The sequence below is a fragment of the Grampus griseus genome (assembly GCF_964374135.1).
Source record: "Grampus griseus genome assembly, chromosome: 12".
Lineage (NCBI taxonomy): Eukaryota > Metazoa > Chordata > Mammalia > Artiodactyla > Delphinidae > Grampus > Grampus griseus.
Genome location: NC_139006.1, coordinates 51,737,770 through 51,751,769, shown reverse-complemented (window position 1 = coordinate 51,751,769; position 14,000 = coordinate 51,737,770). Strand labels below are relative to the sequence as shown.

Sequence of the window (14,000 nt, the reverse complement as noted above, 5' to 3'; positions counted from 1 at the left end):
TTCATTTTGTTCATAGTTTCTCTGCCTATGCAAAAGCTTTTTAGTTTGATGTAGTCCCATTTGTTTATTCTGTTTCCCTTGCCTGAGCACAAAAAAAAAAAAAAAAAAGTCAAAGACCATACTGCCTGTTTTCTTCTAGAAGTTTTATGGTTTCAGGTCTTACATTTAAATCTTTAATCCATTTTGAATTTATTTTTGTGCATGGTGTGAGAGTAGTCCAGGTTGATTATTTTGCATGTAGCTGTCCAATTTTCCCAACACTATTAATTTAAAATGCTATATTTTCCCCATTGTGTATTCATGCCTCCTTTGTTGTAGATTAATTATGACAATATAAGTGTGGCATTTCTGGGCTCTCTTTTCTGTTCCATTGATCTATGTGTCTGTTTTTGTGCCAGTACCATACTGTTTTGATGACTGTAGCTTTGCAGTATAGTTTGAAATCAGGGCGTGTGATACTTCCAACTTTGTTCTTCTTTCTCATGATTGTTTTAGCTATTCAGTGTCTTTTGTGTTTCCATACAAATTTTAGAATTATTTGTTTTACTGCTGTGAAAAATGCCATTGGTATTTTGATAGGGATTGCAATGAATCTGTAGATTGCCGTGAGTAGTATAGTCGTTTTAACAGTATTCTTCCAATCCATAAGCATGGTATATCTTTGTGCACCCTCCCCTCCATCCCCAAATCCCTCAGTGTTATTTTTTAAATAGAAAGTAAAAACCTTAAGACTCCAAAGAAACCAAAACCCAGGCATCTTTAAAGTATTTGCCTTTCTTTACCAGCAGTTTTGTAATTTCAACCCAGATTAAGAAATAGACACAAGAATATATATGGTGGTGACCAGCACAATTAGCAACAGCATCTCACAAGTGTGAAGTATCATTCACTTTAATGCTTCTCAAAAGTCTTTTAGAGAAATTTAACCTCTTGAATTAAAAACACTAATAGAGGCAGCCAGAATGAGTGGCGACAAGGAGAGAGGAAGTGAGCAATAGAAAAAAATCCTTCAGATTCACTAAAAACTACTAAACCCATTCCCAATAAAAAGAGACACGCTTTACCTAGCTGTAACCAAGAAATTAGTTGACCTAGCTTACTTCCTCTGAGAATTTTTTAATCCCTAAAATAAAATTAACATTAGATTTATTCAGTCACTTCCTTCCAAATGTGACCTTTTATTCTAAAGCAGTAACTCTCAGCAGAACACCAGGGGCCCCCGGAAGGGCATCAAAGTATTTGTTCACTAAATGATGAAAAAAAAAAATGCGTCTTCCTTCTGTTTGCCCACCACAATCCCCAGTGATACAGATATTCCATGTTCATATTCAGTGCCGAGGCTCTCATAAACCACTAAATCACATGCAGAATATTATACGTTATTTAGAACCATAAGGAAATAAACATTGATACTCTATGCACCCTTTTCAATAAAGTGATTAAATAAACTCAATTGTCTGGAATATACAGGCCTAACTCTTGTAGGTTCCAGACTGGGGGGCTCACATGCATCATGTATTATTTGACAAATGCCCGCTTGGAAGAGCTCCCTGTCTCCCTGATAGTGGAGATGCAGAAGATGGGGTGGGGGGAACAGTCACAGAAGCCTGTGGGGTGGATATATTATCTTTAGCTCTTTAGACTACAGGACTGCATCCTGTCTCTAAATCACATTTGCCCAGATTCAGGAATGCACAGTCACAGAGGTTTTGAAAGTGAGGCACAGGGGACTTCCCTGGTGGCATGGTGGTTAAGAATCTGCCTGCCAATGCAGGGCACACAGGTTCGAGCCCTGGCCTGGGAAGATCCCACATGCCACGGAGCAACTAAGCCCGTGTGCCACAACTACTGAGCCTGCGCTCTAGAGCCCACGAGCCACAACTACTGAGCCTGAGTGCCACAACTACTGAAGTCTGCATGCCTAGAGCCCGTGCTCCACAAAAAGAGAAGCCACCACAATGAGAAACCCGCGCACCACAACGAATAGCAGCCCCCACTCGCTGCAACTAGAGAAAGCCCGCGTGCAGCAACGAAGACCCAACACAGCCAAAAAATTAATTAATTAATTAATTTTTTAAAAGGCACAGATAGAATTGGTGACCTGATGATCTTTTGGCACCGCCCCCATTGAATACCTGCTGCAATTGTTGACCCTTCCCTATTTTCAGAGGCAGAGTTTCTTCACAGGGAGCCATGTGACCCTGGGCTGAGGGTCTCTGTGGAGGGCTTGGCCACCACCTGGGCATCAGGCCCCTCAGCGTGGCTCTTCAGTTGCTGAGAGCTCCTCACAGCGCCTTGCCCTCTGGACACCTGAGCTGCTGATGACCTGCACTTGAGTGCCCAGGACAACACTTCTGAAGTTCTCTGCAGGCAAAGCTTTAAATTTTCATTTTGTTTTGGTGACTTGGTAAATTTTTTTGAGAAAATGAATTTTTACATAACAAGCAAGTGAATGAGTTGCAGAACAGTTCAGGTTTTTAAAATGCTACTCTAATTTTTGTTTCTACATCACGAAGGAGCAAAAACAAAGCACACGGGTAACACAATACCCGTGAGGTTATTGCTAACTTGTACTGCCACAAAGATTGATGCCTAATTAATCTGGAGTTACAAAGAGCACATGTCAGTGCTTCTCACTCAATTAACAACAAAAAAAAGGAAACCCAAAGGGCCTGGAGGCCATTCCGAGCCACGGTCCTTCTGATGAACCCAAGAAAAGGTTTTGCTGATTCAGAAGGGGGCTAGCCTATGGAGCCGTTTAAAGTCCTGCACCAGGAGAATGAAAATTTCCAGTTATGGCATTAAACTCTATTTATTTAGTATTTGAAACATGGTGTACATTTCTGAATTTGTATAAACATTTAGTACATCTAAAATCCACAACTGGTAGACAACCTGTGTTTTCTTTTGTGTACAATTTCGGAGTTTACATCTGGATATTCTGGTGTTATGGAGAGACCCAGTCTGTGAACCTAATCAAACTGCCTCATGACCATAGTAACTGTGACAGAAGTGATTTGCTCCTTAAAAGGGATGTTCCTTGCACAGAAAAGGTGCCACGCTTTGGAACTACTAAGCCAGGTGTCAAGGAAACAAGAGAAACACAGCTGACATGATGAAGAACGTCTGTGAAGGGGACTCCAAGATCCATGTTCAGTGCACAGCGGGCTACGCAAGTCACTCGGTGACACCTAGGCATGGGCACCCCTTTCAGAACCTTTGGGTGTCAGAGTCTCCTCACCTCCCACCGGAGGGGTTCCTTCCAGCAGGAGCTTGCACTCTGCATGGGCACACACCTTAGGGCACCAGGGGGTCACAGCTGCAGCTCTGAGGTGCCCACCAGGCCCAGGGCTCTGGCTTCTTCCGGAGTCAGACCGCTCTTCAGGGTCCTCCGCACTGCAGCGGCGCCGGCAGACCAGAGGCGAAGGGACAAGAAGAGAAGGCGGTGTTAGCAACCGGGCACATGGCAGTCAGGCCACAGGCCTCCTTCCCCCGAAGGACTCCCAGAGGAGTCACAGCGCTCACGGACACTTGGCCCCGTCCTACTCCTGCTGAAGTGCCCTGGCTGGCTGGCCGCCAGGGCAGGGAAAATCTAGGGGCTGCCAGGGACCGACCTGAAGATGACACAGGCACTGACCTGGAAAGTCAGGCAGATAGGGTACCTCGTAAGAGGAGGGGGGGGGGGAGGAGAGGCCCACCCTCATGAGGTGTCTGAGAAATGGTGCAAACTACAAAATGCAGGTGGCATGTTGAGAGCTCAGCCTTTCCCAGCATAAGGAGCAGATCAGAGCTGGAAAAGGAATTACTGAGCATAGGAAAATGCAAATTCCAGTGATGCAAATTAGGTAAAATAATCCCGCAAATCTGCAGGGACATACCTCTGTAGAGGCCCCGCAGCAAGGCATTAACGGAACCCGGCACAAGGGGTAGCTGTCAGGATGAGCTCTCCACGAGCATCAGGGTCTTAGTCTCAACTCATCAAAGGGCCTCTACAGAGAATAACCAGTGACTCCTTGTAGACTGGATGCCAAGGAGCAAACTGCCAAACTTCTGAGTGGATTTGGGGGATGTTCTCTGTGAAACACACAAGGCTCAAGGAGGACCAGTGACCTTCCCGCCCTGAGGTTTACAACTGGCAGCTGGAGGCACACTCATATTTAACTGACTTAGAATTGGCTTATGTTTAGCCTGACATTATGGGTTTTTCATTGTTTAGTGTTGATCAATTTCGATGTCAAAATAAAGGCTGAATAAGGCTGCATGATGAGGCAGCTGCCCCTTCCAAGACTGGTTCTTTCATTTGAAAGGTTCCTAATTACATTTTCCTTAGTTGATAAATTGTATTTGGCCTACTCTGTATGGAAGTCATACAGAGTTTTGGGTATTCTATTTTCAGAAGAGATGTGTTACAGATCTACCATCTACCATAAATCCTCAGTCAGCTGGAGTCCCTAAGATCCTCAGGGAAGGCCCTTGATCAGAATGTGGAGAAAGTAAAGCTCACCCTTAGTGTTTTCCCACCTTCCTTGCCAGGCCTAATTCCCCATGCCCCCTCTATGACAAGAGGGCCTGTGTCCTCTGAGGCCTCCCCAGAGGTGAGGGTCCCACCTCGTGTGTCTGCAGCAACGCCCAAATCGACGCCTCCCCTGGGCAAAAGCCCACTTAGCCCACGGACAAAGAATCGGAAAGAGCTAGGCCTCTGGTAGAACAAACAGCGGCTAATATCTACTAATAAATACTTTCTTCTCTCCCAGGAGTCAGCACTCTGATTGGGAGCCAACACCCAATCCATCAGTCTGTCAGTCAACAAATACTTCATGGAGAACCTATTGTGCGCTCAGCACTTTAACTCAAAGAATGGACACACTTAGGGAAGATTCACAGACATTAAGCATGGGTTTATAGATGCACAAAGCTCTGTGGTGAGGGGTACCGTCAGATCATGCCACCGCACGCTGCTGTATTTTCAAGCCCAGCTCAGGGCCCTAGAGCCACCCGTCCGCAGCTGTTCCTACACTGGCTAACCCTCCCGCAACCCCGGACCCCTTGGGCTCCAGACTGAGTATTTAACTCATCCAGACAAAATGTTTGGCTCCAGAGCCTTGGCTGGAGGCAGACTGCATTTAACTGAGTAATGGAATTCGTTCTATGGGGCGGCAATAAAAATACTAGTTTGTAATACCCTTTATGTTCTTTAAACACTCCTTCAAGTGTTTGTTAAAGAAAGATAATAACTTTAATGGCAGAAAACAAGATGAAATATTTCTCATCCTTGACAAGGACTGCTGAGACCTCTTATCCAAGATCCAAAATTCTGCCTGAATAAGTCCATGCTGCACTAGGAGGGCATCTCACGTTTCCTTAGCAGCAGGAGGTGGCATGGGCTAGGAACCACACCTTTGTGCCTTGAGGTATACACACGTGGCCAAATGACCACAGAAGACTCCACGAACTGATGGCATTGAAAGATGCCTCTTACAGTTCTGTTCACATGTCTGCTTTAGCCCTAGAACTATAGGGTTCAGTTCATGTAAATACTTGAGTGAGGATCCTGGCACCTTACGGAACAGGCAATAATCTGCTAATAGATATGGGCATCGGGCCAGCCTATCTGGGACCAGCTCAGAGAACAGAACAAAGGTTAATGGTGCTGCACCAGCCTTGCTGCCCTCAGCCTCACGGTCTACTCGCAGCTTTGATGCACGAGACCCCTGAGGACCCTCCTGCCCCCTCCAGCCTGGGCTTTCCTCTGCTGTGGGGAAAAGCCAGTATAAGTGAAGGTCCCTTTGCTTGCCAGATGTGTCCCTGAAAGGCAGGTATTCATAGAAAAATCGGCCCCATTTATGGAGTCCTACTTTCTGCGGGCCTTCACGACAATTCAGATAAATTCTCCCAGAAATACATTAACCCTGAAAAGGACCTTAAGAATTTGAACCCTTCCCTTGTTAAAGACTCTTGAAAGAAGGTGTGAAATGAAGGTAATCAGTTGAAATCAGTTTTGTACCCTGATTCCAGTCCTGCATGCAAAGGGCCTGTTACGGTGTCTGTCCATCTACCTGCTCGTCAGTTAACTCATTCATTCAATAAACGTTACATGAGCCTCCACCTTGAGCCAAGTGTCCCACCAAGGAGGCCGGGAGCTGACAGGAACACGGAGTGAGGGGAAGGGCGCAGGGCAGCAGACCCTGTCCGCACAGGAGTTGGCTCTCACGCAGAAAGTTTCCAGAAAGCAAAAAAGGGCTGAGGACATATGAGAATGAGAGGACCAACACACAGGAGCTGGCAGGATATGGAACTTGCACAACAGGAACAAGCCTTCCATCAAATAGGGAATTCTCAACTAGCACTTCTCAAATGCTGGCAGGCGGGGGGCAGGGGGGAGGGGTGCAGGGGGGAGGGCTGGCTGACATCTGATAAGATAACGTCCGGGCCCCTCTCCACTGCTCCCCCTTCCTGCTTCCCACTTGAATGCCCTGGCTGCAGCAGAGCTGCTCGCCAGCCTGTCACATGTGACAGCCTCCCCGCCCCGCAGCTGCTTAACAGAGAACAGGCCCTGGAAATGTTTATCCCTGTCTGCCTCGCGCTCCTTCCATAGATGGCATGGGGCACTCTGCCGGCACCAGCAGCCACTCGATGCCCCAGGCACTTGGGACGGCTCTCACGATGTCAGCAGCGGGGTCTGACACAGAGGTGCCTCTGCTGTCAACACGCAGCACAGGGGGGTCTGGGGCTCACGGAAGAATCATAAGTTCGCTTTCTCTTACTTTCCCCCCTCCCTTGAATTGAAAAAAAATGTTTTGATCCTACAAAGTGCTCCCAGGCAACTCTTTGCTGATGTGCATCTGAGAATAATGGCAGTGGTGGCTGCCATTTCCTGAGCACTACCATGGATTCCCTCACCCCATATCTGTGGAAACCCTACGAGATGGGGACTGTGCTCATCTCCCCAGGGAACGAGCAGCAGCGGCATAGAGAGATCGAGTCTCTGGCCCCTACGTACACAGTAAGGGGAAGAGAAGGATTGGGGCCAGGACGTTTGAATCAGAGCCCACCCTGGAAACAACTGTGCCCTGACGCGCCTGGCAGCACATGTTCTGACAGTCTTTCATGTTGATGGCAAATGGACCGAGTTTTACTTCCATGTGACGGAAACCCACATGTGTGCTCTTTCACCTTTGGATCACTGACAGGGTTTTTTTTTTTTTTTTCATTTTTTGCACATAATGTCAAGCAATTTGGAAATAAGTTGTGTGTGTGTGTTTTGTTTTGTTTTTTTTTTGTAATCCCGAAGATCCTAAAAATTGTTCTATCGAGTATACTAAGAGCACTGTGTCTAGGATGACAGGGGCTCATAGCAGAACTTGAAGATATCTTACATGTTTGCTTCTTGGGATTGGGAGGTAACTGGCCCCACTGATATTCAAATGCTGCTTGTCGATTTGTGCAGCCCTTGTTCCTGGAGGGACCTGTTTGCGACTGGAGAAAAACGGCAGGCCTAGTCCTGCCTCTTTGGACTTAACTACTGGGAATCGTTTTAAGGTGTATCATTCTTAGTGATTCGATGTTAGATATTCTGTGGGATTTTCATGGGTTTGGGTTTTTTTGGTCAACGTCAATTATTTAACCATTTGGGTTATTTTTCTTACTTCCACCCTCCGTCATAAAATCCCATCCATTAAAAGAAGAGGTTTCCCAAACTGACAGCATTCTACAAAATAACTAACTGACTGGTACTTTTCAAAAGTGTCAAGGTCATGAAATGTTCTCCACAGATCAGAGGAGACTAAGGAGACAGAACGACAATGCAACGTGGGACCCTGGGTGGGATCGTGGAACAGAAAGAGGGCATTAGGGGAAAATGCTGAAACCTGAGTCAAGCCTGCAGCTGAGTTAATTTTCTGATGCATTGTCCGACCGTGTGCAGGGTGTTAACATGACGGGAAGCTGGGCGAAGGATGTAAGGCAACGCTCTGTGCTATTTTGGTGATGTTTTTGTTAAGTCTAAAATTCTTTCAAAATCAAAAGCTAAGAAAATAAAACGTGGAATAACAATGACAAGAAGCCAAGGTTCCCAGACCTGGTTGATTTAAACTCAACTTCTTAGACTCAGCCTGGGCACAAAGACCCAAGGTCTCTGGGAGAGGCCCTGACAGTGCATTCTAACCTCCCCAGGAGATTCAGATCCCTGACTTAGAACACTGCCATCTGAGTGAGATGCGGGGAAAGGGGGCCACTCATGAAGGCAACGGCCTTTGTGGTGATAGGGCTGAAGTCTCCGAATTCTGCCTAACCCGGAACTAAGTTCACTCATGCTGAGATGGCTCTCGGCAATATTATGGTATCAGGCGCTTTCTACAGCCACTGGTCTGGCCACGGTCTTGGCTGCGCAGTGCCCCTACCCCACTTCCCTCCTCCATCTGTGGCTACGTTCACACCCCGTGCTCCTCAATAATCTCTTTGGTTCCTAGGTAAGCACTGAACAGAAAGCAATCAGTTGGAATGCAAAAGCAGACTGCTTCTTATGAGTCACGTTGTTGGGGAGGACAGGGAGAGGATGGAATCTGGCCTGGGTGGAAAGAAATGAAACAGTTCTCTCCCTTGCTTTCTGAGCTCAGAGTTCTCAGCATTATTGCAAGTCCTGGGCAGGACAGAACTGCCTTCCCCCTTTCCAGATGAAGTCTAGCTCTTTAGTACTTACTGGGATGTCACAACAATACTAGACACATACATTGCTAACAATCCAGGCTTCCGTGCACAGGGGCAAGCCATTGCACCAGTGTCCTGGGGGTAAAAAGAGAGGGGAAGATGGGTCTGGTCTACAAATTACAGCAGGCCAAGTGAGGTGGACAATGGTGGACGAGGAGCCAGGAGGGTGATGGGAGCAAAGTGATAAGGGGGCAGGTGTGGTTTCTGTGCACAGGCTCATGGGTGACTTCCCTGGCAGCTCCTAAACGCTTGCAGGCAGCTTCACATTCCTACCATGTTTGGGACCCTTGGACAGAAGTGTGAAGGGAAGGAGGGTGCTGAGAACCCGTCATAGGTGCCCCGCTTAACCCTCACAACCATCCCGGGAGGCTGGCACGACCGTCTTCACTGTATCAAAGAAGACGGAGGCTCAGTGAGGCCAAGCCATTTATACGGGAACAGTCTCCTCGGCTGTATGACTGTGCAAATTCCCAAGCATGGAACTGGATTCCATCTGAACTTGGTAGCAAAGGCAATGAACTACTGTAACCCCCTGCCAGTAAGGTGCTTGGCACTTTCCAAAGCACCCTTCCTAGAACCCTCTACTTTGCTCTCACGCAGGAAAGGCAAATTCTCAGGTTCCTCTTGTTTACTGATTCTCCCTCCTCTTGAACTTCCACTCTGGGGAAAAAGGGTGCCTGGCATACAGACAGACACAGTGGAGGACACACAGCCAGCCTCCTTTTTCAAAGCGCTAGTTCCCAATTTGGAAGGGAGATTTGTCCGAAAATACAACAACCAGAGAGTCATTCAGGGCAGTGAGACCCTTCCAAGCTCTTCCGGCACCACCTGTCTAACCCCAAAGCTTCTACCTAAGCTTCTTTCCACATCAGAGTCCTGGCTACCAGCCTGACCCTGCTCTAGAGCAGGGGGCTGCTTCCACCCCCTTGGGCTTGGGTACAAGGCCCGTACACCCTTGTTTAGGACCTGTCTCCAGGTGACTTGGAGTCTGTTCTGATAGCACCTGCTCTGATCTGGGCCTCATTTCTCTCACCTGTCCACAGACTCCGTCAAACCCCTTCACAGTCCCTTTCCTGTGCCCATCCAGCCCGGCCTCCAAGACCTTCCCAATGCAGAGCCAGGCTGCAAATGCCTTCCTTACTTCCCCATCTTCCTTTTCTAGTGACAAGGGCTTGACACCCACCATAGGTTTAAAGTCAGCCCCAGTGAATCTTAGAGCCGCTGTCAGCTCCATCCCCTCTGGTCACTGTAGTCCCGAAGCCTTACGTTGGCCCTCTAAAATGCAGTGACTCTCCACCTGGGTTTAGGGAGAAGATTTTGATTCTCTCTTGGACTTATTCTATTTATCCTCCTGTCATGTGTCCTGTGCACAAGGGTGGCTGCCCTTAGCTGTCTTTAGAGGAGGAATCAGTCCAGCTTTAATGAGCTCGAAGAATAATGAGGTGCTGAGTAAATAGTAATGATGTTGAGAAGACAAAAATTTGATTGAGAAACTTTGGTCCTTTCCACTAACATCTTATTTTACTGTATTCTAAGAGCATCCGTTTTAAAGTCTCTGGCCCATTCCATTGTCCCTATAAAAGAATATAAAATTTTTAAGTAGGGAAGAACTATGTAAATAACACGCAGGGAAATTTTTCTTAATGGGATTAGTGGGAAAATTCCTGAACATTTTCAAATACCACTTTGGAAAATTAGAGACAACTAAACTAAGCTGAGTGCTGATCAGTTCCAGGGATCAATCTAATATTTTGTGAGGCATATCTCCCATTTTCCCTAAAACAGATTCAATATTTTTTTTTTCAGATTCATTCGTTCTCCTTCTCCACGGAATCCTACTTAACAGATAGCATGGCAACAGCCCTCAATATTCTGTAAAATAAGATTTTAGTTATATCGAATCAACGTGAATATGTCACATGCCTTTCAAGAGGACTGTCGAAGCCTCATAAGAGACGGGGTGAGATGAGAGCCTGAAGTCAAGTCAGAGTTCAGTGTTCCTTTCCTAGCAGCCCCTAGAACCAGGCTTCTGGCCCTTCCCGTTGAGAAACTGTTCTTATGTCCCTAAGACACTGTTAGATTATTTGTAGGTCACATCGAAGTGATTGCATTTTTAAAGAAATATAGCCCTGAGCCCAAAACTGCATGGTCACGTCACAGGTGGGGCCCAGACTCCCCTTGAAGAGAAACTCAACAGGAGAGGGGGCATTCAGCCTCTCTAGCAGGAAAGAGAAAAAGGCCAACTATGAGTCCCTAATCCCTGCTCTGCTCTGTGATAGTCCAGGGTAATGGCTCCCTGCAGACAGCCAGCTGGGCAGAGACCCTCTTCCGAAGTTGGGTCCCACAGAAAAGAACACAAGGGGTCCTTTTCTTCCCCAGGCCCCAGGCCCGTCCTGCAGAATCACAGTGGGAAGGAGATCTCAGATGCCCGTCAGCTTCAGGGTTTTCTAGGGAAGACCAACATCCGGGAGGCCTAAGAGAACAAGTAGCCCCGGGACAAAGGACTTGCCCCAGTATGATGAAAAAAGAAACCCAAATAAGGAGAAAACAAAGAGCTTGGAGAACGCTCTCCTTGGCCATCTCCACCAGCCGACTCGAGAGCCGTGGCCAGAATCTGGGGAAGCATATGAGGCGTGTTGTGTTGACATTTCACAGGCTAGAAATCAACTGGACAATTCGCAACATTTTACTTAATGAGACCCCGATGGCACCAGCTGGGAAAACAACAGAAGGGGCAGAGCCTGGGAACCTGCGAGTCCATTACGGTGCCCTCGGTGCGTCCCAACTGGCTGCATATTTCAGGCTTTAAGCAGGACATTTGGTGGATGTAGGCCTAGCCACCAGCATCAAACACGAAAGCAGATGTTTTAAGCATCTCAGAGGATTCTTGAGGGGCTTGCAGGTCATACATTTCTAGGTTATGAGCTGGATTCTGTTTGGTTTCTTACAATAGCTGGACTATTATTGTCTTTAGCCAAATGAGGTATAGCCCAAATATGCTGGTTATTCGTTTATCCACTTGCCACATGGCCACCATTACACAATCAAATCAAACGCAGCATCGTTTCAGGGTGAGGCCCCAGCCCAACACTTCACATCGATTTTGCAAACTGTTTTTTTCTCATTCCTTTAACTTCTTATGAAAAGCTAGAGTTTACATCCCTTTATATTAGAAATCAAAGTAACTTCCCCCATCTTACATTTCTGTGGATGGTGCCATTACTAATTAATTAAACCTGCTAGAGATAAACATTTACATACATGCAGTGCTGTATTTGTTGTAGTAACTGCATCACAGGACAAAATGTGTTGGGCTAAATAAAAAGAATATAGGGCTGTTTTGCATAAGATTGGAATGGAAACGATACCACAGGAAATTATTTTATGTCAACCACAAAAACAGGCAAAATTTCTCTCTGGCCAGATTGAAGAGGAAAACTCATTATGACTGTGTTATTGTTCCCAGTGACATTCTGTGTCTCTCTAAGAATCTGTTTCTCTCCAGACCAGAGGGCAGGGCCAACACTCTTTGCCAACACAGACATGTAACCTATAGGAGGAGTACATACCCTGGGCCAGGCCCCTCTCAGGCAATCTCCCTTACTGAGGTCCCTGACCCAACCCTGCCCACCTTCTGGAGGGCACTCCCTGACCTGGCATCCTTTCTCAACTCCTCTCCCGTGGTCTGATTCCCCACATGCTTTTCCCAGCTCCTCCCAGTGGAGACTCTTGCACTAAGGTTGCCCACTGCAGGAAGGCCAGGCGTTAACTGGTGCAAAACTTCTGCCATTTGGTTACTGGTTTATTGAAGTAAATAAGAGGAGGGCAATAAAGGGCAAATGCTGAAGATAATCTACTTAAGGCACCTGAAAAAGCCTCTCATAAGTTTCATTTAAAAAACTATTTAAGAAAGAGATTTCTGTTCACGAAAAAGAGCAAGAGAAAAACAGGCAAATGGTATGGATAAGCCATACACAAAAGAAGAGATGCAAATCACGAGAGGCTCGACCTTCCTAGTACACTAGCAGGGAAAAGTAAGCTAAAACCATAAGGAATACTATTTCACACGCTTCAGACAGGCAAAAAGCCAAGTGCTTTGCTGGCCTGGCCTGGAGCATGCAGTGTGGAGAGAGTGTGGGTCAGCCTCACCCCTTTGGAGATGAGTTTGCTCCCCAAGATGTGCACACCTGGGGATCCTGCAGTTCCAGTCCTGGCCTCATACCCCGTTGACCCCCTCCATGTTATCGTGCATGGGGTCCCCTGGGGATCTTGTTAAATGCAGATTCTGAATCAGTTGCCCTGGAGAGGTCCCCCTGAATATGCATTTCTAACCAGCCTCCAAGAGGTGCCCACACTGTCTGAGGAACAACTTTAAATAGCAAGTCCCTAGCCAAGTTCTTACATGGGAGCACCAAGAGAATGGCAAAGAATTCACAGCAGCACCAGGAAATAGTGAAATGTCGGAAAAAATAAATGTAAAGGTCTTAGATATTGATGTTGGAGCCCACAAACATATTTCTGAAGATGTAAAAAGCCAGTGCCCCTGAATGACAGTTTTCCATTCAAGAAACAGAGGGAATGTGGCAGGGGGCGCACAGAGTGGAACAAGAGTCCTTCTCCTAAGGCCACTAATCACCCAAGGGGCCTGGGCAGGGCCCAACCGCAGAGGTTCTCAGGTGGTCAGCTTGGGTACAGCCCAGACATCTGGAATTTTTAAAGCTCTGCAGAAAGTTCTAATGTGCAGCCATGGTTGAGAGCCACAGTTCAAGAAGTTACTCAGGGGCTTCCCTGGTGGCACAGTGGTTGAGAATCTGCCTGCTAATGCAGGGGACACGGGTTCGAGCCTCGGTCTGGGAAGATCCCACATGCCGCGGAGCAACTAGGCCTGTGAGCCACAACTACTGAGCCTGCGCGTCTGGAGCCTGTGCTCCGCAACAAGAGAGGCCGCGATAGTGAGAGGCCTGCGCACCGCGATGAAGAGTGGCCCCCGCTTGCCACAACTAGAGAAAGCCCTCGCACAGAAACGAAGACGCAACACAGCAAAAATTAAAGTCTTTAAAAAAAAAAAAAAAGTTACTCAAAGTGTGTACCAGCAGGATGGACCTCATCTAGGAGTGTGGTGAAAACAGACTCTCAGCCACCCATCTCACTGAATGAGAATCACATCCCCCAGCCCCAGCCCCCAAGTTCTGTGGTTTGAGAAACTCTGCTTCTCCCTGGTGGAAGTGTCAAGTGATACTTTCTTTTCTGGGGAAAAATTCCTGTCAGAATCTAAAGCCAATGATATAAAAGGA

General features: G+C 47.1%; 1 protein-coding gene across 7 annotated transcripts in view; it reads right to left on the bottom strand.

Moving 5' to 3' along the window:
• Window positions 1-2,793: 2,793 nt before the first annotated feature.
• The window catches only part of FHOD3 (formin homology 2 domain containing 3), a 494,140-nt gene continuing 482,933 nt past the window's right edge, over window positions 2,794-14,000 (bottom strand). For all 7 annotated transcript variants that reach the window (XM_082667774.1, XM_082667775.1, XM_082667777.1 and 4 more), the window contains one exon: window positions 2,794-3,396. In XM_082667774.1, coding sequence (XP_082523900.1) covers window positions 3,314-3,396 — 83 coding nt within the window. In that variant the 3' untranslated portion in view covers window positions 2,794-3,313. The remainder of the gene's footprint in view (window positions 3,397-14,000) is intronic.